This window comes from Scophthalmus maximus, chromosome 3 (assembly GCF_022379125.1).
Source record: "Scophthalmus maximus strain ysfricsl-2021 chromosome 3, ASM2237912v1, whole genome shotgun sequence".
NCBI classification, from domain to species: domain Eukaryota; kingdom Metazoa; phylum Chordata; class Actinopteri; order Pleuronectiformes; family Scophthalmidae; genus Scophthalmus; species Scophthalmus maximus.
The window spans coordinates 11,294,194-11,320,841 of record NC_061517.1 but is presented as its reverse complement, the minus strand read 5'-3'; the positions used below and the strand labels follow the sequence as shown (position 1 = coordinate 11,320,841).

The 26,648-nt window shown below is 42.2% G+C and overlaps 1 protein-coding gene across 1 annotated transcript; it reads right to left on the bottom strand.

The window, feature by feature from the left end:
- Nucleotides 1–248: 248 nt before the first annotated feature.
- tead3a (TEA domain family member 3 a) lies at nt 249–12,609 on the bottom strand. The gene is made up of 12 exons (XM_035644802.2): nt 12,345–12,609; nt 8,226–8,290; nt 7,833–7,895; nt 5,891–5,902; nt 5,381–5,491; nt 5,225–5,268; nt 5,047–5,108; nt 4,825–4,958; nt 4,543–4,713; nt 4,059–4,199; nt 3,802–3,954; nt 249–3,225 (listed from the first exon to the last, which is right to left on the bottom strand). The coding sequence occupies exons 1-12, from the start codon at nt 12,607–12,609 to the stop codon at nt 3,112–3,114; spliced, it is 1,335 nt and encodes a 444-aa protein (XP_035500695.2). The 3' UTR covers nt 249–3,111.
- Between the last annotated feature and the right edge of the window lie 14,039 nt (nt 12,610–26,648).

Genomic DNA, 26,648 nt, shown 5'->3' with positions numbered 1-26,648 from the left:
TGGATAGGGAACCCGAGGAAATAACCTAATAATGAAACATTTAAGAATGTGATTAAGGATCCGACAACATTCATTGCCTGACAGTTCAATATTTGATAATATGAGGTTGCATAACATCCCGAGCTGGTGCCAAGTGTAATTTTACTGAGCAAGTGTAATTACTGGTTAAAAAGCACAAGATACTATTATTAACAAGGGGCTCCTCTCTCAAGCAGCTGCATAAATAGATCGAGACTCTAAAGGCTGCGTGATTCTGCAAACACCGTGTGATTTTATTGGTACAGCATAAAGGCACAGATTTTATTCACTGAGCAGACTTAAACAAAGGAGTGATGAGGCACAGCCAACCAGAAATACACAAGACAGGAAAGAACTACAACTCAAAAACATTAAAAACACTTTTGGCTGACCACACGGTAAATATCAAGACACAGATCTTACGTAAAACTGAACCACTTGGCTCATAGCTTCACGACACAAAGTAAAAAGACAAATCACTGTTACCTTCCACGTGGTTATAAAGGATCTTGCCAGGAGAGGGCGGGAAAGCTTCAGTTTACTACAAAAAGTTTTTTTTGCTGGTAGTTGTGTACCAAAAAAATTTAAAATATTACACAGAAAAAAAGGAGAAAAAAAGTGAAAGCTGGATAGTTTGTTAGTGTTATCAGGCAAAAACCTACCCCAGTGCACTGTAGATGACCTTAGTGTGGTTTGTACCAGACATCATTTTGCATTCATCAAAAAAAAAAAGAAAAAAACACACCCATCATTTAAGATGTTTAGTTTAACACTTCTAACTGTGCTGGTAGAATAAAAAACAAAACAAAAAAACGGTAGTTCATCTTTACAAAAACAAGTCTATTTAACATGTTTTGGCTTATAAAACAGTACCATTACAAAGTGTAGTGTACACATCCTATACATCAGTGCTCCTCTGGTTAAGGCTTTATGAACCAAAGCACATTCTTATCCCAACTCACGTGGAGGTAGAATTACTGCAGCGAGCCCACACAGTCGAGAGTAAAAAAACTGTTGTCGTGTTCTTGAACAGTGAAGGGTAGTTCTTTCATTCAGAGAGCAGCCGACACCCCAGCGTGAACTGAATGTGAAACGGTTAGTGTACTATTTTGTTGTTTCCAAAGACAAGTGAGCAAAACCTTTTCAACACCTCCACTAACATTTGATCAAAACCTTTCCCTTCACGCCGAGTACCACTGGAAACCTTTTGAAACAGCTGAAATGACTGTTCTCTCTTACACTTTGACACTTTGTTTTAAATATAAATACGACTTGCGTCTTTACAAGTAGTGTGTTATATTCTGAGAAGAGGCACGCTCATACTCTTGTCACATGATCTTTTGATTAAACATACTGGAGATCACAACTCTACTCTTAGCAGTGAAAGTAGATGCACCGTTATAGGCTCAATCAATTCCTACTGTACAGAGACAATATATAAACTGGAGAGAAAGTCATCGTGGCAGGGTTAACATAAACACTGGCTAAATCATTTGTCTGTCGACCAATATTCAAACTCGTCTCACATTGGTCACACCTATGACAAAAATGTATATGCATGTAAAATTTAAGCAAAAACAAAAACATCAACGACAGAACGGACTTCCATAAAACTACATGGATGGATGGGACATGGGCCGAGAAAGAACCCATTTCATTTTGGCGCAGATCCCGACACAAGGGGTGGATCCAGGATTTTGTTATCATTCTTTAGTATTGCCAGATATGAGATATGACATTCCCAGAGAATAATTCAAGGATCTTGATGGAAAAAAACAAAAACATCTGGCATATTTAGGGAATTTATAATCTTATGAGTTTGTGCAATTTTGTGTGGATCCAAATAAAAATGTGGATCCAGTGGATTTGAATGTGGGGACTGTCGGGCCTAGGCAGAGCTATGTGCTCTACCGAGTGCCATTCTAGGTTTGTTAAATTTGTTTGGGTATTTGTCAACACGATTCCACAAAACCAATTGTGCAACCAATTTGCACAAAACTTGGTGGAGGGATGAAGGACGGGCCACGGAAGAGATTCTGGTGCAGGACCGGCAACCATACCTCTTCCTTTTTTTCCCTTTAACATCATATTTTAAGCTGGACAGACGTGTAGGATGGTTTGGCCTTGGCGGAGGAATACACTCTGCTGAGTGCCATGTTAATTGGTAAATTTGATTTTGCTTTTTAAAAAACAAAACAATATGTCTAATGAACTGATATTTCGAGTCTGACATTGGGAGATGTGCACTGACATTTCTGTGACTAAATAATTACACTGGATAACATCAAAACACTTCATGATAATTAGGCAAAGAATGACACTGACAAAAAAGTACATTTCACTTTAGTGTTTGAAGGTCCCAAAGTGATTAAAGGTCCCATATTTTACACTTACTTTACAAACCATTGCTTTGTTTTATCCATAAGTAGATATATTTGTAGTTTTGAGTACCAAAAACCATGTCAATGTGGTTCTACACCTCTTCCCATACACTTCTCTCTCTGGAGCTCTGGCAACAACAGGTCGGTGACCGTTGGCCAATGACAGGTGATGATTGCAGCCTACTGCTGTAGCTTGTTAAATCTCCCTGGTAATTGCAAATGGCAACGATCAGCCCTGAAATGAGCTAAACAAAGAGTCAAAATCAGACTAAATTGCTCTGGCTGGTCCAAATGGACTGTGCTGGGGGCATGGCTGAAGACAAGTGATTTTGTCATTGTGACATCACAAAGTTACAGATGTCCCGACAGCTTATGTTAAAGGCACAGTGTCAAAATACAGGCTGTGTGCTTTTCTCCGTGGAACTGTGCGCTTTGATATGTTCACAGTATTCATACATGACCCAAACCAGTGTTGTAATAAAAACTAACACGGAAATGTCACTTGCTACAATATGGGACCTTTAAGTCATGGGATGTTGAGGAGAGATTGGAAATGCATACACATTAAACAACAGGTGTGACTACAGTGGGACTGTTGGTCTGTGTTTAGAGTAGAGGAGTGGGGGTTGCTGTGTGTTTGAGCTTGAAATAGTGTTTATACTCTATGTAGTAACAAGTCTGTGGAGAGTCTCTGCATGCACACAACGTGCTGCTAGTCGTTAACCAGTCGATAAACGTGGTACTGTGCACCGTGTTCACTAGTGGATACTTCAAACACAAAGGCGATGCACAGCAGAGTCTCCTGAGTTTCTCTGTTGGACACCACCTAGCAAGAGACAAGAAAAGAGGAGGGGGGGAGGGGTTAAATAATACATATGTAAACAAACACCAGTCCAGAGATAGAGATGAAGGAAATAACAGAAGTGAGAGAACAGAGAAGAGAGACATTAACTGTCATCTGAAGAGCTTGTGCAGTCATAAATTTCAGTTAATCTTTGGAAAAAAACTATCGATAAAGTCATAGAATTCAGGAGAGCAGGGGAGGGGAAACCAATCTCTAGAAACTGTTATGAAACCGTTGAAAATATGAATATTATCTCTGCTAACCTTGAAGGGGTAAAGCAAAGTTTTCAACAGCTGGCTAATTGGAGATTAAATGTGTATTATTAATCACATTCTTATATTTCTTGAGCTTTTAGTCATTTTAAAAATGTAATACTTCTAAGAATGATTTCTTTTTAGCTCACCTAATATAATAATTGTATTTTGTGTATTTTAAGACATTATACTAAGAATTAATATTCCGTTCTGTACTATTCTAATTGCAATAAAGTGAACACACACACACACACACACACACACACACACACACACACACACACACACACACACACACACACACCTGTAGGATGGTGAAGTTCTCCAGTACACTGTTCATCATGTATTTCTCAGGCAGGTGTTTGAGCTTGTGGATGAAGTTGATCATGTATTCACACATGGGCGAACGGTGGATGCGGAACACGTACTTTCCTCCTTCCATGTGGGCATATTCCGTCTGAATGGGGGGGGGGGGGGTGTTTTAACCATCACAATTAAAACACATGGATCGTCTGATACAAAAAACACTATTTCTTTGTATGCTGGGGTCAATTTTCTCACCTCAACCTTTTCCACCACCTGTTTACCAAAGGAGCAGACCTTTGTTGAGACACTGATGGTGATGTTTTCTGTTCCACTGTACTGACTGCTCACACCATAGAACGCACTTGAACCCTCCTCGACGTCACTGCTCAGGTCCGCCTGAAATAACCAAGTGAGTGTGTGGAGAGAGAGATACGAGTAGATGAAAGTCAGAAAAAGACACTAACAAACACCAATGTGTGTTTTTTCTGCACATATCTATATGTGGCTCCTCAAGTAAAATTCTATAATTTTCCTGTGACTTGTGAAAGCAACAACTAAGACCTTTCCTTGCCCATCAAAATGTGAGAGATAATAAAATACTAGTAATGAGGTTATTTCCTGTATCAACTTCTTGACGTAGATCAAAAAGTCTCAACTATCCCCAAATAATCTCAAAATTACAGATTATTGCAAAAAAAAAAATTAACTCAGAAGGGAATTCTTAGTTTCATCTACTGACCCAGAACTTGACGAGGAAGAACGCATTGTGTGGCCCCTTTTCATACAGCTCCTTCAGGCCTCCCTTCTTCTCAGAGAATTTGTCGTAAATCTGCCTCACGTCTATGGACTCCAAAACGGGGTCATTGTAGCTCGGGTTCGATGGGCCAATGTGTACGAAAAGGTGTTTATACTGTTGGAAGGAAGGAGAAATTGTAGGAAAAAAAAAGCAAAAAGGGGAAAGGGAGGCGGCAAAATTTTACGTTGTTGGCGTTTCATTAAAAATGAGTCTGGATGTCAGTACCGTCTCTCTGTCTCTCTGGTTCTCCATAAAAGCGGAGAACTCCAGAAGCCGTAGTTTTGCGGAGGCGATGGTTCTGTCTTGCCATACAGGAGCTGCTATAGCGGCAGGGCGGTGGGGTGGCAGGGGCTCATAACCTGATGCACATTTAAACCAGGAAAACACAGTTAATGTGGAAATAAGCACGATAATTAGTCAAAGAGGTCAGTTTATGTTCACACTTACTGATGGGAGCGGGGACAGGGGCTGGTAGTGTCGTGTACGGCGGCTGTGCAAAGGGCTTGATGCTGCAAAGAAGGAAAAACCAGAGGAGCAGGAACCCCAAAATTATCAACTGTACCGCCTTATTAACAAAACTAGTCCAATTTAAATCAACAAGACCTAATCTGCCAGTGATACTTACTCCTGAGAATGTCCAGGCTGTCCTGGCATAGGGCCGGGCCAAAACTATACAAAGGAAAGAAGGAAACAGAGCAGATAGTATTACTCAGTCTTTTACCCAGAAGGTAAAAAAGAACAGATGTGTGTGTGTGTGTGGGTCTGTGTGTTTGTGTCTCACTCTGACTGGTGGAGGGAAGGGAGTCTGGGGTTTCATTACACTCGCAGACACAATCTGAGCTGATGAGAGGTTGGCTACTGTCTGCAGTGCCTTGTCTTTGGATACTTGGTCCTGAAAGAGAAACACAAAAGTAACACATGAGGAAAATGCTCCATCCCGGGGGCAGGGAGAAAAATGCTGGACAGTACAGAGTCAGCAAAACTTCCAAGGCCAGTTTAGACAGCGAGCCAGCCAACTTACTTCAACATGATGCAGTAATGAGGGAAGACAGGACAGAGTGCAAAGCAGATACAAGGGGGATGCCAAAGCAGGAGGGGCACCACGCTAGCAGGCTAGAAGAGCTAACTGGAGCCATCACCAGTATTTAACTAAAGCCACTAAAAACAAGAGAGTAGGATTTTTGAGCCTGGCAGGAGAACTGCACTGTGGACAAGCAGTAATGTAATGTAATGCCAACCACGAAGCACAAAGCCTGAAGGAGAAAACTGTAGTTGTATAACCAAAACTTACCAAGTTCATGGCCTATGGCAAAAAAGACACGATATCAATTAACTTCAGTACATTCAACATGAAGGTCACATGATCAACTGTCAGGCAATAAGGAGAAAACCTTGCTCACTTCGACACCGAGACAAACCTCACCCCACATTTGAAATTTGAAAACATTCATCTTACATTGACAGGACAAGCTGCATCCTGTTCATCTGTGCCAATATCAATCCTAATGCAGATGTGTACACAAGGAAAATACTGACCTGGAAATCTGAGTTACCCCCTTCAAATGTGTATTAAAGATCAGCATATTAAAATTCCTTTGGTGCAAAGTTATGTCACAATGAGCCTTTAATACAGGGAATAATCCGGGAGAAAAGTGCCATGACAGGAAACATATCAAAAAGAACTGAGGAAAATGTTCGAGAGCGAGAAATTGGGGGAGATCAGAAACATATCAAAAGGAGAAAACAAAAAATCCTGCAAGTCTGAACGCGGATGAGGCGCACGTGAAAAAACTCCCTGCACGTTTGCATGTACTGTATAAAGGTTTCATGTGCATTACTAGACGCCATGTACATGCTTAGGCCAACCATGCCGGCTACTGAATCTCATGCAATTATCTGTCTGTGGCCTCAAACCTCTTTGAACGCCCTAAAAAAAAACACAACAACATTATGGCCATGCAAAGAAAACCCTGCCCTTTACACTAAGCAATGACATAACCTCAAATATGGCCGTAAAGCAACGAATGTGACCTTAGAAGGCTTAAAAGCACCCGAATAAAATATCTGATGGTGAGTTTGTAAAGCCTGAGCCTGTCGCACCACAATTCCCACACCCATTAAATAGCACTTAATAAATAAATCTTATTTCCATGATGATACTACTGATGATGACGTACCCAACTCTTCATAAACTAGATTTATACTTCTCCGACAAGGTGTCCAATGGCCCCTACCTTAGGCGTAATATAGTAAATGTGGCATCGCCACCACATGCGTTCACGTTCGTTCTAAATGGCCTGTTCCATTTTGGATCCTGTTGCCAGTCAGAAAAATACCTGTATTTGTTTCGTCACTATTGCATCTCCTATCAATTATTGATAATGTATCCCTTTTTGTGGCATGCAAACCATATAGTAAACATTTAGTGATAGAAAGAATTTTAAAATGACACCAGCTGTAGCTGAAAATGTGCATCTGTTCTCAGGTTAATGTGCAAAATCTGCAGCTGGTATCTGAATTATTACAGCCAAAGGCTATTAATGAAAAAGTCATGTTACATCCCTATGTAACATGACTGAATGGCTACAAGCAGACCGAGTGTTTTTGTAGTTCAACGGGGACTAACGGATTGGTGACCTTTCGCTGGGGAAATAATCCGCTATGAAAACTAATCTAAAGAATTTAATAGTTCTGAATCAGGACTTTCAGTATTTGAAGAAAGTAGTTCTACGTTTAGATACAGCCACTACAATCTGTGGTATTTCTGCATTCTCAGCCAATAAAAAGGTGATTAGACTTGTTTGGGTTGGAGTTATTTCAGTCCTTCGTAAAACTTCATAAAAAGTAAAAAAGTAAGTGGTCTATTCAGAAAACTGGATTCCATACTGGATTTGATTTTTTTTTTTTTTTAAGTTTCATCCTTACATGTGTTGTCATGTCAATTTGTCTCATAAAAATGAAAAACAAAAATAGTCTTTTTAAATTTGTTCTGTGCTGCCCTGGCAGTGAAAATATTGAAATAGCCTAATCTGACCAGTTAGGATTCTCATGTCTCTACGTTATCCCTGTACGATGGTGACATTTCTCAGAAGAACAAGACAATTTTTGGCAGAAGTATTTTAACACCCTGATAGAGAAGTATAAATCCGTCTGCTTCATCGGGTTGAGTTGGATTCGGGGGGCCACATGCAGAGCGAAGCAGCTAGTCTGGCAAAGGCAGTGAGCGCGTATACCTTGAGCTTAGTCTGAATCTCACGAGACTTTCTCTTGGCCAAGACTTGCAGGTGACTAGAGACCTGAAGAAAGACGGGGTGAAGGAAAAGGGGGAAAAGGGAAAGAAGAGCGGATGTGACTTCCGAGGAAAGGGGAGAGTGGATTCAGCAGCCACCCACCTTGATGCTCGCCTGGTATTCTCGTACCCTCTTACGTGCCAGAACCTGAATGTGACTAGACACCTATGGGGCCAGGGTTACCCCCATGAAAACACACACACATTCACAGGGTGATTAATGTGAACTATGGTCTATTAATAATCATTTAAACAAGGTGTATAGGTAATTTAAAACAAAATTAAAATAATGTGTCAGGTGGTAAATCCTGAAGTCCTCATTAACATCTGTGCGTACCTGTTTGCGTGTGCGTGTCTTCCCTGTTCGTAGCTTTATATAGCGAGCTATCAGCTCATTTCGACCTAGAATTGGGAAATAAACAGGAAAAAAAAATCAGATAGGAGCAGTTAAACACAAAGTAAGTTCAGTTAAACATAAACAACATGTGCTTTGATATGATGACAGAGAAAGACAAGATGGAGCTGGTACAATCTGCTAATTGGTGACCTGAGGAGGAGGAGACCGTTCAAAATTTTCCTGACGAAAACTGAAACAGAATATGGTGTCTATTCAAATTTGAACAAGCACTCAGTTACAGCCTACTATCACTATATGCATAAGTCATAATACACCAAATTAGTGGCAAATGGTCCCCTTTTCTCCTCAAATGATCACACTCAGATTTCAAAATTAGAGTGCAATTTTCTGGTAAAATTACCTAAAATAGATTTGTAACCACTGGTTGCCGTACAAATGAGCAGCCACAAATTTAATGGTGATTAATGCAGATGTATGACAGCGTTCATGCATCCACAGCCAATCAAATAAATGTCCAAAGGTTCTGCCTTAGTTTTCTTCCTCCGTGGCACATTTACAAAAATAGGCCTGCGTGCTTTTAATTACACCGACCACTTCCATACAACCACTGGTGCAACCAAGCTCATTTGTTCAATGAACCTAATGGGCAGTGATGACAAGAATGAGTGATCTAATTCATTAACTTTAATCCAAACTTAATCAGTACTTGATCTCAATGTTACAACACAGCAACACAACACAGTCATTATTTTGGTTTGCATCTTAATCCTCTGTTTTCCAGCCTCGGGGTCAGAGTGACATTGAGGATTTACACATTCAAATTTGGTATGAAGCAAAAGAAGGCATTTCAATTTGGATACACGCACAAACACGCATTTCTGTGGCTGTATGATATTCCCATCAGAACAGTCTGTGTTAATTTACAGTCAGATTTGTTCTCGCTTGCTGGCAGAGCTCCTCAGCAGATGGCCAAATAACGAGAATGGAGGGAAAAAGAGAGAGGAGGGGTCATTCATTTAGTTAACAGACTTCCAAAATGTGGTCACTGATAAAGTCCCGACTCAGCACTTTCTTTCTCTGCCGCCGCTAATTCCAGCCAACACCTGATAATCAACTCGTCTCAAACTATAACGACTAACAAACCATCAATTCACTCTGCTGCAGATGTCAAAAACATCTAAACTTTAAAAGCAAAGGTGACTAAAAACCTTCCAGCCTGATTCCACTGCTGTAATCATTTAATCACATACACACATGCACTAACATCATCACCATCCTTCTTTCTGGGAAGTGGTGCGATGCTGTTGGGACTTGGGTCACATTAGGCTGAGTCACACCAGCTCTGTGAAGTTACCAGAATTCCCCAAATCAACAGAAAGGGGGCTGACTCAGACGCAGCAGTCTGCGCCAATTCCCAAAACAGGACACATGCAGTTTCCTGCAGTCTACCACTACTCAACATGAGGCCAAATGGCTTTTCATCAGAACTCCCTGCATGTCCTAGTTTAATAATTCAAACTCGAACACGAGAACACATCTGGCCGGTAGGAAGATGAAATTTCCTTTGAAAGTAGCTATGCTTGTTCCAAAACCATTAAGTGATGTTTACATACATATCTGTGAATCTCCCCTCATCTGACACATCTGTCCAATTAATTTTGTCGTTATTTGAATTGGGTTAAAAAAATAAACGAGGAAATATGTACGAGAACCGTATTAGTGAAATAGAGTCGCTGCCCGACATATCGGCTGGTCAATAATATCCACAGATATGGGCCTTCACAGACAAATCGGTATCCGTGTTTGTGTTTACTGATATACACCGAAATTAAAACTTTTATTTTACAGAATATGCAAAGATTTGCATTTATGTTTACGTTTTATGTGGGGCAATTTTATCATAGTTCTATATATTTGGGTGTATTTGTGTTTTCATCTCATCTGTAGTCACTTATAATTAAGTTTATGGTAAAACTGTCAAATATCAATCCTTAATTGTATTTCAGGGTTAGGGTTTGATAACGACATCTCAAGAATCATTGCCAATTTTACTTTCTATTAATGCCGATATATATATAAGTTCTAATAGAGACAGATGACCATTCAGACTCACATTCACATCTATGGTCCCGGTGCAAACCCAGAACCTTCTAGCTACGAGGCAGACTAGTGCTCACCTCTGCACCAGGTTTATTTTTTAAAGTTTCACATCATAGTAAGAAGGTGTGTATGTGTGTGTGGTCAAACATACTGGACTGAAAATTGAGAGGTGGGACAGGGTTGCCATGCTTGTTGGTGTTACACAGTGTGCAGGCACAAACCAATTACGTAACTCGCCCACCAGCTCCACCGTCTATTTCGTTTTGTCTTAGATATAAAACCATTTGGTTCATTTTTGTGAATCAGCGGCATCAAGAAATCATTAATCATCACAATTTGTAAAATATAATCAATACTTAGTTGGATGCTACAATTAGAAACTGAAAGTGTCTGCTTCATTAAGGAAAGCAGGACGAATTTCCACACCATGACATCACTTGTGTGGAAATTACGTTCCAAGTGTCCGTGCAGCTTTTCAATGTGTGAATGTGTGGACCAGTGGGACTCTCCTTGTGTTTGGAAAGGGAAGTGGGGGTGGTCAACACAGTGAGCCCACATTTCCACAAAAGGAGAAAATGCTGCTATGCTGAAACAAACTTTCCCTTTCGGTCGCATGGGATCACATATCCTGTTCCCCTCACGACAGACACACGCGCACATGCGCGCGCGCACGCACACACACACACAAATGCATGACACAGACTGCTGCAGGCGTGAATGCCAACTCTCAGCCAAACAAAGAAATGCTGGGAATGTTGGGTTTTAGCCAAGGCCTTCAATAAAGTAGGAAATGGTCAAAATACATCAGAACTCTACTCGCAGTCAGCTTCCTAAACAGATCATTCTAAACACAAACAAAAATCACAAACACTGAATATGTGCTTGCACTTTAATGCTGGTTATGCCGTCCCATAGACCAGTAAGCATTTTGTGACCCATGGGAATCAGCAATCAAGCAACTTCTACATATGTTAATCCTAACCTGACCTGAAAAGTCAACCGGCTCTCCCTTTTGACCTCTGTCCCGGCTTGCTGCCCTTTGACCTGAAAGCTAAATAGCCCCCTCTCAAGATTCCTGCAAGCAGATCACCTGGGTAAAATTAAAAAGGCCTATACAAGAAGCATCAATTAACCAATCGCTTCCAAAGTGTCATGCAGCAGATCACCACAGGCTAGTTGCGGTTCCTTGGAGACCCAAACAACATTAGGAATTCAGTTTTAGTTTTGCACAGTATCATTCTAGAAAAGTTGTGCATGTGGGACTTTTTAAAAAATATATTCGCCTCAAAAGTCTTTTACTTATCAGTGCTACTGTACAGCTTTACAGCGGGACAACACTCAACAAATGAACAGGTTTAAACACGTAGAATTTGAACTGTTATCTAAAGTACAACCAACCATTCAGAAGTGAAAAATTAGAAACAATAACAAAATCTCTATTTAAATCGGAGCACAGCCGTGCTGCTGTCTGACACAGACTTACTCTATGTAAGGTTTTGTTTACAATTGTAAGTGGCTTAACATGCTGTCGATTACCCTGCAAAGCTAAATCCCTCATAAAACTGCTGGAAAGGTAAATGTACAGTCAGGTTCAAAAGTGGGTGCAGTGGAAAAAGTGTTCTTAGTCTTTTAGAACCTCACTGTATACTTTAATTTCAAAGTGAGGGAGAAAACACTGACAGAAGTACTTGCAGTACAGTGGGTTAGTCCTTCAAAATGAAGCTGTGTTTAGCAGAGACAATGAACCCACAATCTGTACAATAAAAACAATTATGATCATCACTAAAAAAAATTAAGACCCAAGTTGTTAAAAAACTGCTTTACGTATATAGGAACATGTTAATAAAATAATTCCATCATGAGCAAAGTATCTAGAACTATATTGTTTGTGGTTTAGGGACAGAATATATTTGGTCAAAATGCACTGGACGCAGGAGGAGGTAATGGGATTGCTGGATGGCGACAAAATAGGACGGTAATGCCTTGTAGTCTCCTCACCATACATCTTCCCCTCATCTGAGAGTATGATCTTCCGCCTGCCGCAGGGAGGGTAGATGGCCAGAGCTTCCTGAAAGCTCTGCTCAATATCTGGACTCCACACTCCCTCGGGGTCGCCATCCAATCCACGGTCTGCCCCGTCACCCAGTGCCTCTCCATCGCCGCCCTCCTCCTGCGCCCCGTCAGGGCTGCCACGGCAACTCCACTCCGACGCAATGATGACGGCTCCGGCCACAACACACCTAGAGAAAACAGGGCAATACATCACTAATATTGCAGTGCTGAAAATACATTTTAGGGAGGCATGCAACAACAACAGAGGAACACGTGCACTGGATTTGACAAAATGTCCACATGTCATTTTTTCCCATTAGTTTGATTAGATAAAAAACAAGTGATAGTCATCGTGATAATTTCTATTAGAGTATGAACAAAAAAAAGAAATAATGCAAATAACAATGCTCGTTCTGAACCCAGGTTTAAAGACAGATTCTTCCACATTAAAAAAGCATTAGACCAAATGATCTACCACAATGTGAGAGCAGAGAGCAATATTTATTTTCATAGCTGATGGACTTGGACAAAAAAAGCATAGCAATCAGTGAGGTTCGAGAAATTAATGCAGCTGTCTGCTGGATGTTTTGAAAATACAGTAGAGCTTTAAATCATCCATTAAAGTCACGTAAGATATCTGGTAATAATGAATAAAAGACATTTTTGCGGTCACAGATTTTTTTCTTAAACAGCTGGAGTTCACCAGTACACACCGCTCCCCGCAAGTTTCTTAAATCTTTGAAGAAGGAAAAAAAAATCTAAACGCTGAATACAATTCTTGAAAAAAACTTTCCTTTGGCATCCATATGAAAATGATTTTCAGTATCAAACCAAAACTGACTAGACATTTTTTTTAAATATTATTTTGGAATGTGAGAAGTGGAGAAATGGGAGTGGGAGGACGTCCAAGCAGAGCTGAATGCTGCCTCAGCAGCACTGAACCACATATGGCATGAAGTTATAAAATATGGTTTGATTTAACTAAAAGCAAATCATGGCAAAGTATTAGGGGCTGGCGACAAGGGGTTTTCCAAACAAGTAAAATGTGAGAACTGGATTTTTTGTTGCTGACTGGGTCCACTTGAGTGGGGCAATATATTTTAGGAAACCAAATACAAAATTTGTATTTTACTTAAAAAGTTGTAGCTGCGTAAAGGCAACATAAACATCACCGCACATTACTAGTTAACATTACACTTTACCCTGGTTGCAGGTCTCTTTCTACATGGCTCTGGCAGCACGTAACATTAGCCTCCTGTTCCACAAGATGGTGCCCATTGATCGTGAGAAGTCTCCAGCTAATTACAGTAAACTTTTGACCATTTTGAGAGCACTGTTCAGGTGGTTATGGTGCACTGAATTGTTCCATACTTGTCGTTCTTGTTCCATACGTGTGAGTATGAAACTTCCTTAAACCGAGGCAACCATTAGTGGCGATGACCGATCAAAATTTTTCCTGCTTACAAACCTTTTCGGAAACATAAGAAGGTTATTGAATCCCCAGTTTTATGAATGAGGAGAACAGTGGCCCTCAAACGTCACACAGAGACTGTGATTGATTGACAGGACCAGGATCAATGTTGTGGCTGCTGAGGATGGTGAAAGATTTCTTTTCACTCAAAATGTCTCCACACTTCACTAAGAGCGAGATCAGATTCATCTTCAGTTATTTACAGTTATCACGGGTACAGAGTGTATTAATAGCCTTGGCATCCAGGGTTAAAGAGCTGAAAAACAAAATGGCAAAACTTTAAGTGATTGTAAATTTATGAAGACACTGGCCATGGTCAATGAAGACACTGACAGTGGGCCCATCTATTAAGATTACACCAGTAGATGGAAAATGATATACGACAACAAATTAGTTTGTGATGGCGAGATAACTTCATAGCTTTCCTGGGCTAATTGTCCCAGAGAGACATCATATGAATTTCCCAGAAGCCTGCAACCTTGCCTCCGAGGCCACATGAGGAAATTACACATTCTTTTTGTTATTGTTGAAGATGCTCCAAGTCTGCTCAAAACGCAGGCCCACACATACAACATGAGCGCTGCCTGGTGCGTAATGTTTTCCAGCGTGTGGCCAACATGGTCCCTGCCACGGAAGATGAGTGAGGTCGCTGAGCTTCCCTGCTGTGGTGGGCTCATTGGACACGCACAGCACAAGGCCTTCCCACTTTCAATCACTGCTGACGGGACTGTGCTGTTGCCATAGAGATCAGACGGGTCCTGGTGAGATAGTTAGCAAAGAGCAACGCCTGAACGTTTGCTTGTCCTCCTGACTGGATCTGATTGACCCTGGTGTTGTGTTAGGGTTAGGGATCCTAAACACCCAGCCGGTAAAAAACCCACTTAATTAAAACTTCTTTAATTACCCTGATTGTTTATGACTGCCCAATTTTATGATAAATTCTAATATGGAGGTATTAGAATAATTATCTCTGAGGGGATACTGTCACTTATATACATCCTTCAAAGGAAACATTCTTCGATAGAAAAATACTCACTTTGGTAGGACACAAAAGCTAGTAAGACAAGAGGTGCAACAATTGGCAGATACAATTACGAGTCAGTTGGTGGACAATGAATCAGAGCTATTTTTACAATCAAATAATCAGTTTTTCATTCCTTTGCATAGAATAGATAAATGTCATTTAAATCTCAAACTATCGCCAAATCAAGTAACACAATAGCGATCGAGTCTAGGGCTTACTGTAATGCAATATTTCTATATTTACAGTCTGGCAAACTGGGCATATGAGAAAAAAAAGTAATGTATTAAGTTGCTGCAGTTTCCTACAACAAGCATTTTTACTGGAGAAACACAAGTTGACCGTTATCATGAGGTCGTCACCGGCAATGCAATTTGTCTGTCAGTAAGCTTAGCAGTCACCGCTGCCATTAATCAAAAACCTTAAGCTAGTGTCAACAAAATACACAAGTTGACTTTGATTAAATCACTTCAGTTATTCAGACGCTGATCCAGGTAATATACATGATTGACAGTAAATAGTGTGACCAATTTATTAGATACCACCCACTGTAGAGATCTAATTCAATTCAACACAACAGCCATGAATCCTGCTTTTACAAAGATTACGTTTAGATTGACACTTTGAGAGAGGCATTCATTCAGCTACATGTTTATTACTGAGGTTGTAGTTTGCAGTGGTGTTATAATGGACTTCATTTCTCTGAGAGGTCCTTGGACCTTTATTAAAAGTTAACATATGTTTAATAGTATAGTATATACAATTTTTTTGTCCTGTGCCCAATTATGACCTCAATAATAAACATACAGTTGAATTAAGTTGAACCTTTGAAACGTTTTAACAAACCATCACTTTGTCATGAGGGCTGCAACTAACCAAGTATGTCCTTAATCAACTTATCTGCCTATTGTTTTCTCCAATAATCGATATAGCTGTTTGTTCCATAAAATGGTGAAATGTTGATCTTGTTTCCCAAAACCCAAAGCTGGTGCTTTTATTTGGTCCACGAGCCAGAGGTGCAAAGAAATCAGCAAATATTCTCACTTAATTGATTTACTGTTGCCACTCTAATTATGATATTCATAAAGGCAAAACTATTGTATTGGATAACATTACACCAGTGTGCCAAATAAAGTGGCTCAGGAGTGTATATGAAGACCAAGACACGGTTACTGCTGAGCTATTTGGCTTTGGATTTGGTACATCGTGCAACTTCCCGATTGTTTTCTACAATAATCGACGTAGTCGTTTGGCCCATAAAATGGTGAAATGTTGACCGTGTTTCCCAAAATCCAGTTTACTGTCAAAGAGCAGTCAAGAAATCAGACATCGCACAACTTCCCGAGGCGTCGCAGCCAACTCGTTTGTCATCAGAGGGTGATGCAAAGGTAGAATATAATTCACAAGAGTCAGATGCATCAACATAGACACAAGACTCCAGTGGCCAAGGGGTCAGGTGTTTGGTGGGGAGAGGAGCCAGGGGACTAAATAAAGCTGTGAGCTCAGCAAACACCGACAAGACACATGCACACCACGGGCCGCCATCTGCCCCAGTGGGGGCCGCAGAGACACGGCGATCTCCTCTGCAGCTGCCGCAGAAACTTTTGGAAAAGTTGTCAAACTCTCACAGTCACGTGAGGGGCCGGTGTTGAAGGTGAGGTCTCAACACCAGATCGATTCACGATGGATTCGTTTCTTCTTCAGACCTCTGTTGAAACTTGTTGGTGAAATGTTCACCACAACACAGAAATGAATCCCATCTGCTAGCGACGCAGATGAGGAGGAGGAGGAGGAGGAAGAGGGGGGGGGGGTGAAATCACGTTCAGCCGCTGTGAGTTGGCAAAACCTTCCTTCGATCCCCGAGAGGAAACCCGAGAGAAACGATCGGTGTGGCCCGGTCGAACAGTCGCGAAAGCACCGTACAAGGACCTGGCGGTTCTACCTTCGACCCCTTCGGGGCGGATGTTACCGACGAGCCGTCGCTAGCGCGCTCGAGCCGACATGCTAGCTGGTTAGCTTGCGGGCTAACAACACCCCCCCGTCCCCAAAAAAAGAAAAAAGAAGGAGAAAAAAAAAAACCCCTCCAAAAACTTTCGGGGACGCAAACAAAGTAACTTCAGCTACAACACGCGCGACTCGAGCGAACTGGCGCCGGAGCCTCGCGCCGCTCGCACGACGCCCGCGGGTCGTGCGAGCGGCGGCGGGAGGGGAAATGCGAAATATGCGAGAAATCCCAAAACTTCGGGGCAGGAGCAGCAGCAGCTGCCGCGGCGACTCTCGCGCCGCCGCCGCCGCCGCCGCCGCGCACAACACAAAGAGCCGCCCGCGAGCGCACTCACCTTCCGACGGCTCCGCTGGCCCCGCTCTCCCCGGCCACGCGCGGCGGGGCTGCTTCTTCCCTCGCTGGTCGACTCCTCGGCGGAAAAAGCCCGCCGACAACAACAGGTCACCGTGTTTGTGTCCGAGAAACAAAAGGGCGGAATGCCAAGTATGAGTTTTTTGCTGTGGAATTAGCGCGCGGAGGGGGGAGAAAAAAAAAAAACGCGCAGAGGCGTGGCGTCGAAGAAAACGAGCGCACGCAAAAAAAAAAAAAAAAAGAAAAAAAAGTTTGGTGGATCCCGACGCAAACTCCTCCCATGACATCAGACTCCCGGTGGGAGAGGAGAGCGCGCAGGCGACGAGCCGGTAGGACTCGCCTCATTGTTCTCATTGTTACAATTAGGCAAAGACAATTCTAATGATGGAAACTTTGACTTTTCGCTAAATATCATGCATAATATCGTATGTATTCAAAACTTAAACCCTGCTGCTGTCATGAAGATGAGCTCCTGTATACCTTCATTCGTCCCACAGTGGGGAGAGTGGGTCGTCACAGCAGCACAGTGGACACAATCGAGCAGAAATAGCAGAATATACAAAGAAATTTAAAGAAATTTTCATACAGTAATGAGGCATAATGTGTATAAGGAAAGTGACCTGAAATGACTTCTGCTTGACATTATATGTAAAATACAAAATATATACAGTATATATATTTTTTTTTAAATTCAAATCATTTTGACATTTCAGAGGGGGGGCTCTCAATTTAATGGTAGGGGAAACACTGAGAGCAGATATATATAATATATATATATATATTTTTTATTAAAATCAATTTGACATTTCAGGGGGGGCGGGGACTCCCGTTGGGGGGGGCGGGGCGCCCTCCCAATTCAATGGTAGGGGGTAACACCGAGAGCAGTAGCTATAGTTGCACATGGATAATAAATATAAATATACTGCACAGTTGGTTATTGCATTTTTGTACCAGTGAATTATTCTTAGAAGTGATGGAGTCCTGTGTGTGTGTGTGTGTGTGTGTGTGTGTGTGTGTGTGTGTGTGTGTGTGTGTGTGTGTGTGTGTGTGTGTGTGTGTGTGTGTGTGTGTGTGTGTTCGTGTGTGTTCTATTGAGAGCAGTGACGGTTGTACAGTCTCACAGCAGCAGGAAGGAAGGTGATGCGATACCGCTCCTTCACACACTCAGGGTGAAGGAGCCGGTCGCTGAAGGAGCTGTTCAGTGACAGTGACAATGTGCTGCATGGGGTGGGAGCCGTTGTCCATCACTGATGATAGCTTTGCTATCGTCCTCCTCTCTCCCACCACCTGCACTGTGTCCAAGGGGCATCCTAGGACAGAGCTGGCCTTCCTGATCAGTCTGTCTAGTCTCCTCCTGTTTATATACAGTCTTTGGGTGGGAGTCATTGTCCATCACTGATGATAGCTTTGGTATGACTTACTTATTTATTGATTCCCGCCCCATCTACCTCTGCCTTTTAGTTGCTGCCCTTGATTATTGTCGTGTTATCTATGTTTTAAATTCTAAACTTGAATTTTCATATTTGGTTGACGTTGCAGCAATCTGCTCTGTGAGTGACCAACACAATTTGTTTGTATACCTACTAGAGCCGCAACAGTTAATCGATTAATCCATCAGTAATCGACTACTAAATTAATCAGCAACTATTTTGATAATCGATTAATCGGTTTAAGTAGTTGTTATGGGGGGGGAAAGTCTAATTTTTCTGATTTCTGGAAAGATTCTGCTTATAATGCAACCAACACACAGCAGTGATTCTGTCATAAATGGATTATGTAAGGACCAGGAGTGTTCCAAGGGACTTTGGGGCCCCCTCCAGGCTAAAGACACCACACAACAAAGTTATTTTTTACAGCGGAGAACCAAATGAACCCCTCCCACCTCCCTAGAAACACATGATACCAAACCACATCATTGCAATCGTCAAACAAGTCTTTTACTATCAAAATTATAGACACAGTGCATACTGTACATATACTGTACATAAATACTAGTGAAGTAGTAAAGTTTAAGTGCAGACCCCCACGACCATACCAGGCACATCATACTCACACGTTCAGATATCCCGCTCTTCAACCAAACCTCTAAAATCACAAATCTTTTGCCAGAAAGTTATTGGTCCCCGTTAGGGGATTCTGACCATGGTGTCGTTTTCAGTCTCCTGTACATAGGCAATCATAGAATTTAAGGGTGTTCTCACTAAATTGTTGTTGCTGCGGACGAATACAATCAACCGTTCTCAGGGGACCCCCCTCTCATTTTGGGGGCCCCAGGCAATTGCCTGCTTTGCCAATACTGTTGCAATGCCCCTGGTAATGGCCTCTTGATGAAAGGTCACATAGTGACAAAGAGTAAATGCTCTTATTCCCAACGTGCCCCTCAGCTGCTCAGAATAAGCTCCTGTTAAGTGGTGCAGATTAAAGGCTTGCACCTGAACTTGAATTCTGCCAGACTACGCTACACTTACTTTCAAAAGTTTGAGTCAGATAATTATTGGTCAATGAGGTTTGATGCAGAACTCTCACCATTATTCACTGGAATACCTTCATATTTTAAAGTTTTCCCTATCTGCAACTTCTTGGCTTTTTCATAAGTTCTCTGAAAGGATTCGATTAGAATTTGATGGGGTATAACAGTGAGAGGCTGGGACAAGACAAACGTCACTGGAGTGGTTGGAAGTAGAAGGGGCAAAACTATTGGGCTGATGTATTTCTCACATAAAGCCATTGGAGGGCAGTAGTACCCCAGTCATGGACATTTAGAGACCCAGGAGCCCATATTTGACACCGAAAAGTGGGTAACACTTACAGCCAACAAGCAAGCCTGTTTCGTTTGTAAGTGTAATAAATTAACAACATTTTAAATATAAAAAAAACCCAGCACTTAAAAAACCCGATCCAAAATAATGAAATGCTAATAATGTTGACTGATTGGGGACTGACAAAAGGGCCTGCGAGTGAAATATACAGTAGACTACAGTTTTCTAACGTCAGCTGGATTCTCCTAGGTCTTTTTGACGTGCACAAACACGTCTATATCTTAACCTGCCTATACAAAGTTCTTCCCCTCCTCCAGTGAGGTCTGTGGCATTAGTGGAGATCAGGTTCTCAGAGGTAGTTCAATTTCTTCCCAACTTATAGAAACACTTTGGAGTGAACAAGGAGGAATATTATTAGCTGTAATACATCCCGGCGTTTCTATGAATTTTAATATATGTATTGTATATAGCTTTTTTAAACACTCTTTTTGTATAGTTCTTTCTACTGCTATTTCTTTTTGCAATATTTTATTACCTACCTCTTCCTGGATGCCTTTTGACTCCTGCTGCTGCTGTAACATCTAATCTTATATTAATGATCCTCCCTCCTTTTCATCATTGTCCTGTTCAAGTATAAAAGATAAATTGGGAATAAGCCTCAATTTATCTCTTATCACTCAACATTGTCCACCTCTGTGTCACTCTGGAGCTTGCTAAAGGGCCGACACTTGAGGCTTATTTTGTGAAGTGATTAGGCAGCTCTTCATCTTCATTCGAAAAAATGAATGGTCACTCTGTCCTTCTTTTATCATTGTTTTTTCCCGACTTTATATTTTATTTGATATTTGACAATGTGATATTTTTTTCTCTTGACAAGCTGGCAACCCATAAGCTGTTCTTCATGGCTTAAAACACATATATAGATACATAAATACGTATATGTATGTATGTATGTATAATGCATTAGTAAATAATTAATAGATTTATTACAGTTTGTAAATATTAATGAATTCAGTAAGTGTATAAACACAATACTTAATATACAGATGGGAATGGCAATCTATGCCACATATTTACTGGTGAGATATCGATGTCAGTGCGAAACAGTTCTGTAGATTAAAGCTAAACAGAGTTTTCTAATATTAAAATAAATCACATTGAATCGCAAGTATACCAAATATAACTTTTTTTAAGTTTTGCATTTTCATACACAAGATTGCCACTAGATGGGGCACCTCCTCTTTCTTCAGAGAACACTGCACAGGATGGTAGTTTAATAAGAGCTACAGTATATACAGTCTATGATGTGCTTTTGAGCAGATGAACATTGTTTAACTGCATTATTATCATATAGCTGTAATGAGCGGATGTATTGATTGTTAATGCACAATTTACCCCAATACTTTATGGATCAGTTGTATGCCATTAATGAGAACAACTTTCGGGTCGCTAGGTGGTAGAAAATCATCTTGTATTAATGTTTTATTAATATTTATAATTGGTGACTGATTCACATTAACTGATGACTCATTAGAAGCTGAGATACCCAGGACCATTTATTAATATCATGCTAACATTTAAAATGTATATATAATTCACATATGAAATCTAAGATTTTCTACAACCTGGCAACTACATAGTTATTCCTGGTTTATAACCCACCTATAAAGTATATAATAGATAAATTATAAAGTCTCTATAAGTTATTTATTCATCATTAGTGACCAATTTATTAGACTACAACTTATGAACCCGTCATAAATGGTGTGTTGTAATTTCTTTTTTCATGAAGAGGGACCTCATATAAGGATGAGGTACAATTTGCACTATCACTGTTTAAATCAGATCAGTTAGTTGCTGAACTACTGAAACAACACACAATGTCTGAGCAAAGGCCTTTATAATATATTTATATATAAACTACATTTTTTGAAGATATATCAGGCTGATGCCTTCGCAATGTAGCTAACTGTCTTAAACAATCATGGCAGGTTAGGATTATAGCGCTTCAAAAATTGAGATGTTGTCTAAGACGTCACTGAGACGTTAAACCTATAATCTGGAATTTATTCACCAGGAAGTTAATGCTGTAATTACTCCTGTAATTAGTCTAATTTAAAGGATACTGCTCTTGGTATCTGCCTGCATGTTACTTTAACTGTGCGCCAAGGTCATGTGTGTCCAAAAAGTCTAAAAGTCCAAAAGTATATTGGCATTTAAAATGTCCATGTGAGCATCTGCATACACAATCAAGCGAGCTGCTCATGTTATCGATGCCAGCAGCAATGACAAAATCAGTACCACGTCCCGGCGTGAACCGGGTGTGAGCAATAAAACACATTGTTATCAGATTCAGCTGTCACACTCAGTTAAAGGCGAACGAACAGCACAAGTGTGGCACAGCCTTTTTGAAACTCGGCATGGTGTCCCGGCCAATAATTATCTTGAGTTTTACACATTATCCTCTGTGTGTTGCTTCACTGATAAATGGCGTGCGACTGAAACAAACACACTGCCACTCACTCTACTTGTGTGGGTGAGTGTGACATCAAAAAAATAGTTGCAATGCATTCAGTACATCTGCCTCTACAACTGTACAGAGCAGTCTAGATGTGACTATATTTGTCCTCCCCTCCTTCTCTCTCTCTCTCGTGCAAGGGGACAGGAGAGTCGAGAGTTGGACGGCTGCCAAAAGAGGCCGGCCCCGCCATGCAGCTGAAACTTTTACAAGCCAAGCAGGAAGAGACACAGGCAACGATCGAAAGAAGAAAAGGAGCGAAAAGAAAAAGTGAGATAGCCATCTGAGCTCCTTTTTCTGCCTCTCCCTGTCTCTCTCTCCCCTCTCTGTGTCTGCCTGTCTCTCTTTCTTTTCTTATTCCTTGTTAAAGCCATACTGTATTTGCCCGCCTTCGTTGGCAGGGGGTAAGTGCAGGGCTGGAGGACAGGGCGGGAGGGGAGGAGAGGGTGGGGAGGGGAGGACTTTGGGTTCAGAGAGTTCAGCTGAGGAGAGAAATAAATTCATAAACAACAAAGGAGACGTGACGTCAGGTTGAGGGGCTGTCCAACCTGCTGGCTGAATCTGAGCCTCCATGGAAGAACCGGATTGTTTGCACCACATGTGTGACTGTGTGTGTGCCTGTGTACAGTATGAGTGTGTGTGTGTGTGTGTGTGCGCGCGCGTGCTTGTGTGTGTGCGTGTGTGTCCATTGTCCTATCTTCGAGAAAAGGCCCATGTGGAGTTTAAGCGGAGAAGCTGGACTATTGTGGTCTGTTTTGTCTCCGCGGTGAGTGTGTGAGGACTGCTTGCACCCTCTGAAAGTGTGTGTGTGCCTGTGTGTGTGTGTGTGTGTGTGTGTGTGTGTGTGTGTTTGGTCAGTTTGAGGACGCGAAACTCAGGTATCACAGCAGCTGCGACGGTTTCACGTGCCAAAGACAGAACAAGGTTGTTGTTTTTTCATCTTCCAGTGATCGATGTGAGTTTTAACGAGAGAGAAACGGGATTTGTTCCCAATTTAATGGTAAAAATGATCCCTGTTTTTTAAAATTACACTCAACATTCATCAAGATGACGTCAGCTCAGAGGTGCGTCGTGATTGGTTGGCTCGGCTTGGGATACCTGCTCAAACGCCAGCGATTGGTCCGCAAGCGAGCTACAGAGAATGTCGGCCATTTATGAACAGATGGATTTATGTTTTCTCTCCTAATGTTTGAGGTCATCTGGAGGCGACAGCTCGCTGGTCCAAAATCAGCACTGGGGTTCAACTCTCTTGCTGGTGTGAGAAATCATAGGGAAACCTGGGAAAGATTCCAAAGGATGGGGGGGGGGGGGGGGGCGACATTCTCTGAAATATCCTCCCTCCTTGCTCATTGATTCATTTAGCTGAACTCTCTCAAACTCCTCCCATTGAGGAGGGCTGAGAGGACGAATTGAGGGAAGGATGGAGGGAGACGTGGAGAAAAGCAAGGCTGAATAAAGACGTCGAAAAGGATAGTAAGTCTTCCCCGACTCCTCTTTTGGGGCGTGAGAACTTATCAGCGATTGTCCAACAGTTTTGAGTTTGAATCTCATTTAGTTCCATGGTGAGATGGAACAAAATGGCAGAAGTGTGAGGATGTGCTTGTCTCTTTCGCCATCTGCCTGTTGCTGCAGGATAGTATGTTCATTACAAGGCGAGAGGTGCATTTTGGATGTGCGACGATTAAGATACAAACCCTCCGAGGGCTCCCAGCCGCTGTCCCACTGCTTAGTGTCACCGTGTCGGCTCTGGACAGTTTATGCTTCTTCTCTCTCTTTTTCTTGTCTTTCTGTGCCTGACTGTCTTTCTTAACTCTTTTTCTCTGACTCCTCCTCTTTCTGTTCCCCCTCTCTCGCTTACAGCATGTCCCTCCCTTCCTCTTTCTGTGTCTCTACACCTCCCTCCTCCCCTCCTTTTTCTCTCCTTCCCTCTTGGCAGCGGTGCCAAAGTGGGCAGGCGGACCGAGGCAAACACAGCACAGGGCAGAGCAGAGGGCGATACAAAGGCTGGCGAACTGATTATGTGTACGTTTGTGTTTTGGACTGTCCCGTGTCTTGTGTGTTTGCCTGTTAGTCTCCGTTTTGATCATACGCAACTGTGTGTGTACTGTGAGTCCATTGTGAGTCTGTTTTGGAGCTGTTCTCTTTTTCTTGTCCACAGTGCGTTTGACACTGTGGCTTGTGTGTGTGTGTGTGTGTGTGTGTGTGTGTGTGTGTTTGTGTGTGTGTGTGCGCGCGCGTGTTATGGAGCTGTGTGAGAGCAGACGTCCCTCTGTCACCCTGTGTATGGACAGACGCACTCACGCCAGTAGGAGGGGATTGTGGGAAGGGGGTGTAGCTCTCAGAGGGTGTGCTATGCTCCTCTCTTTTCCCTTCTTCCCGCCATCACGGCCCTCTTCTCCTCCAGTCCTCCGGCCCAGCCCGTCGCTCACATACAGGCTCCAGGTATTTCTCTTTTTTATCCTGCCACACCGCTTCCCGTCTCTTTCACTGCCCTATAATCTTTCTCCTTCCCTTCCCCTCGCCCTTTTCTCTGTCCTTCATCATGGGTTTCCTCCTGTAAACGTGTCTATCGTCGTCAGTTGCCACGCCGCACTCCGCTCGCCGCCATTTTGGCTCGATGGACATGACCGGAGAAACTTTTCTAGAGCTCAGAGGGACTCCTCGACTCCCCGCTGACCATCTTCTTTCTCCTCCGTCCTTTCTGTGTCCCCCCCCCCCGTCCCCGGTCCCCCCCGTCCTCCTCTTCCTGTCTTCTCTCTGCTCTCTAGGGCGGCAGGGTCTGACAGGGCGGCAAACCGTCTCTCTGTGACTTTCTGTGCCGAACAGGTGTCTCTTTGTAGACTGGCAGGAGGAAGGACAGGCCTTCTCGGTTCCTTTCTGAACTCAGAGTGTCGACTGAGCCAGAGAGCCGTTGTTACGTTCAGGTGAGTGTAAGCTTAGCTGCTAACCAGTGTTAAGAAAGCGGCACCCACAGGACGAGCGAAGCGCTTGGCAGGTTTCTTATCAGCCACAGCCGTTATGATTGGTAACGCCAGGGCAATATTTACTTTGTAACCCATTCCCCCTCACGCAGGCTACACTTTCTGCCACCACGAAAACCTGTTTAGTTGTTTCACGGCGACGTTATGTTGTTTGTGTGTTAGGTGTTATCTCTCTGTGATCGCAAGGTGTGACAGCTTGTTAAGAGGTGGCAACTGCAATTTTATTTTTTTGTCTTGACACACTGCGTCACAGGCTCCTGTGTATGATACTTAACACTTCGAGGGGGACATTAAAAACCGAGTGAGGTCAGAGAAACCGACAACGCTGTGCAGAAAAGGGTCGGATTGTGAAGCAAGAACTGCGGTTAAATGTTGCCGTTCGTTTTGTAGTTCTTCCACGTTTTATCACATGGACGACCTGCCGTCGGAAAAAAAAGGAAACCGTAGACGTAAACAATGACCTTGATCAGATCGATGTGCGATGTAATCAGCTGCAAGAGAAATATTATTCATATTATACTGGGCATTTTGATTACAGTCTCATGGGTGAGGCCCGAATATCATAAGACAAAATATCGACGTGGTGCTCTCCGAATTAGGGAAATTAACCAACAACGGATTTGATCACCCAAGCTACTTCATAGTGACATTTAATACCGATTTTATAACGTGAAATATCAACATGTTGTACGTACTGTTTTGAATCTAGCTGGTCTGCTTACTGCCACTGCAGTATCAGGATCTAAATAGGGGTTGGTGGTAAGATGGCGTCTTCGTGCCACGTGTTTAAGAAACAGTGAACATGGGCAAACCCTTTCAACATACCCCTCACAATTCGCGGGTGAACTACTCCCAATTCGTCTGCATCAGCCTCTCTCATTTCGAATCACTTAGCTTTGGCATTGAGCGATGAATTCATTCATTAAAAAAAAAAAGGAAAAGAAACCAAAATAACCTCTTTCTAAGTATGTCAACATGTGACAGTGATGAGAGGAAAGTATTGAGAAAGAAGAAGCTGTAGAAAAATAGAGCGAACAAGGGTTACAGAGACAGAGAGAGAGGCAGGAGTGGGAGAGCTCTTTCCCCGCCCCTCTCTTATCCTCAGATGAACTTATCGTGTTGCCTCATAATGTTTCTGAGTTTT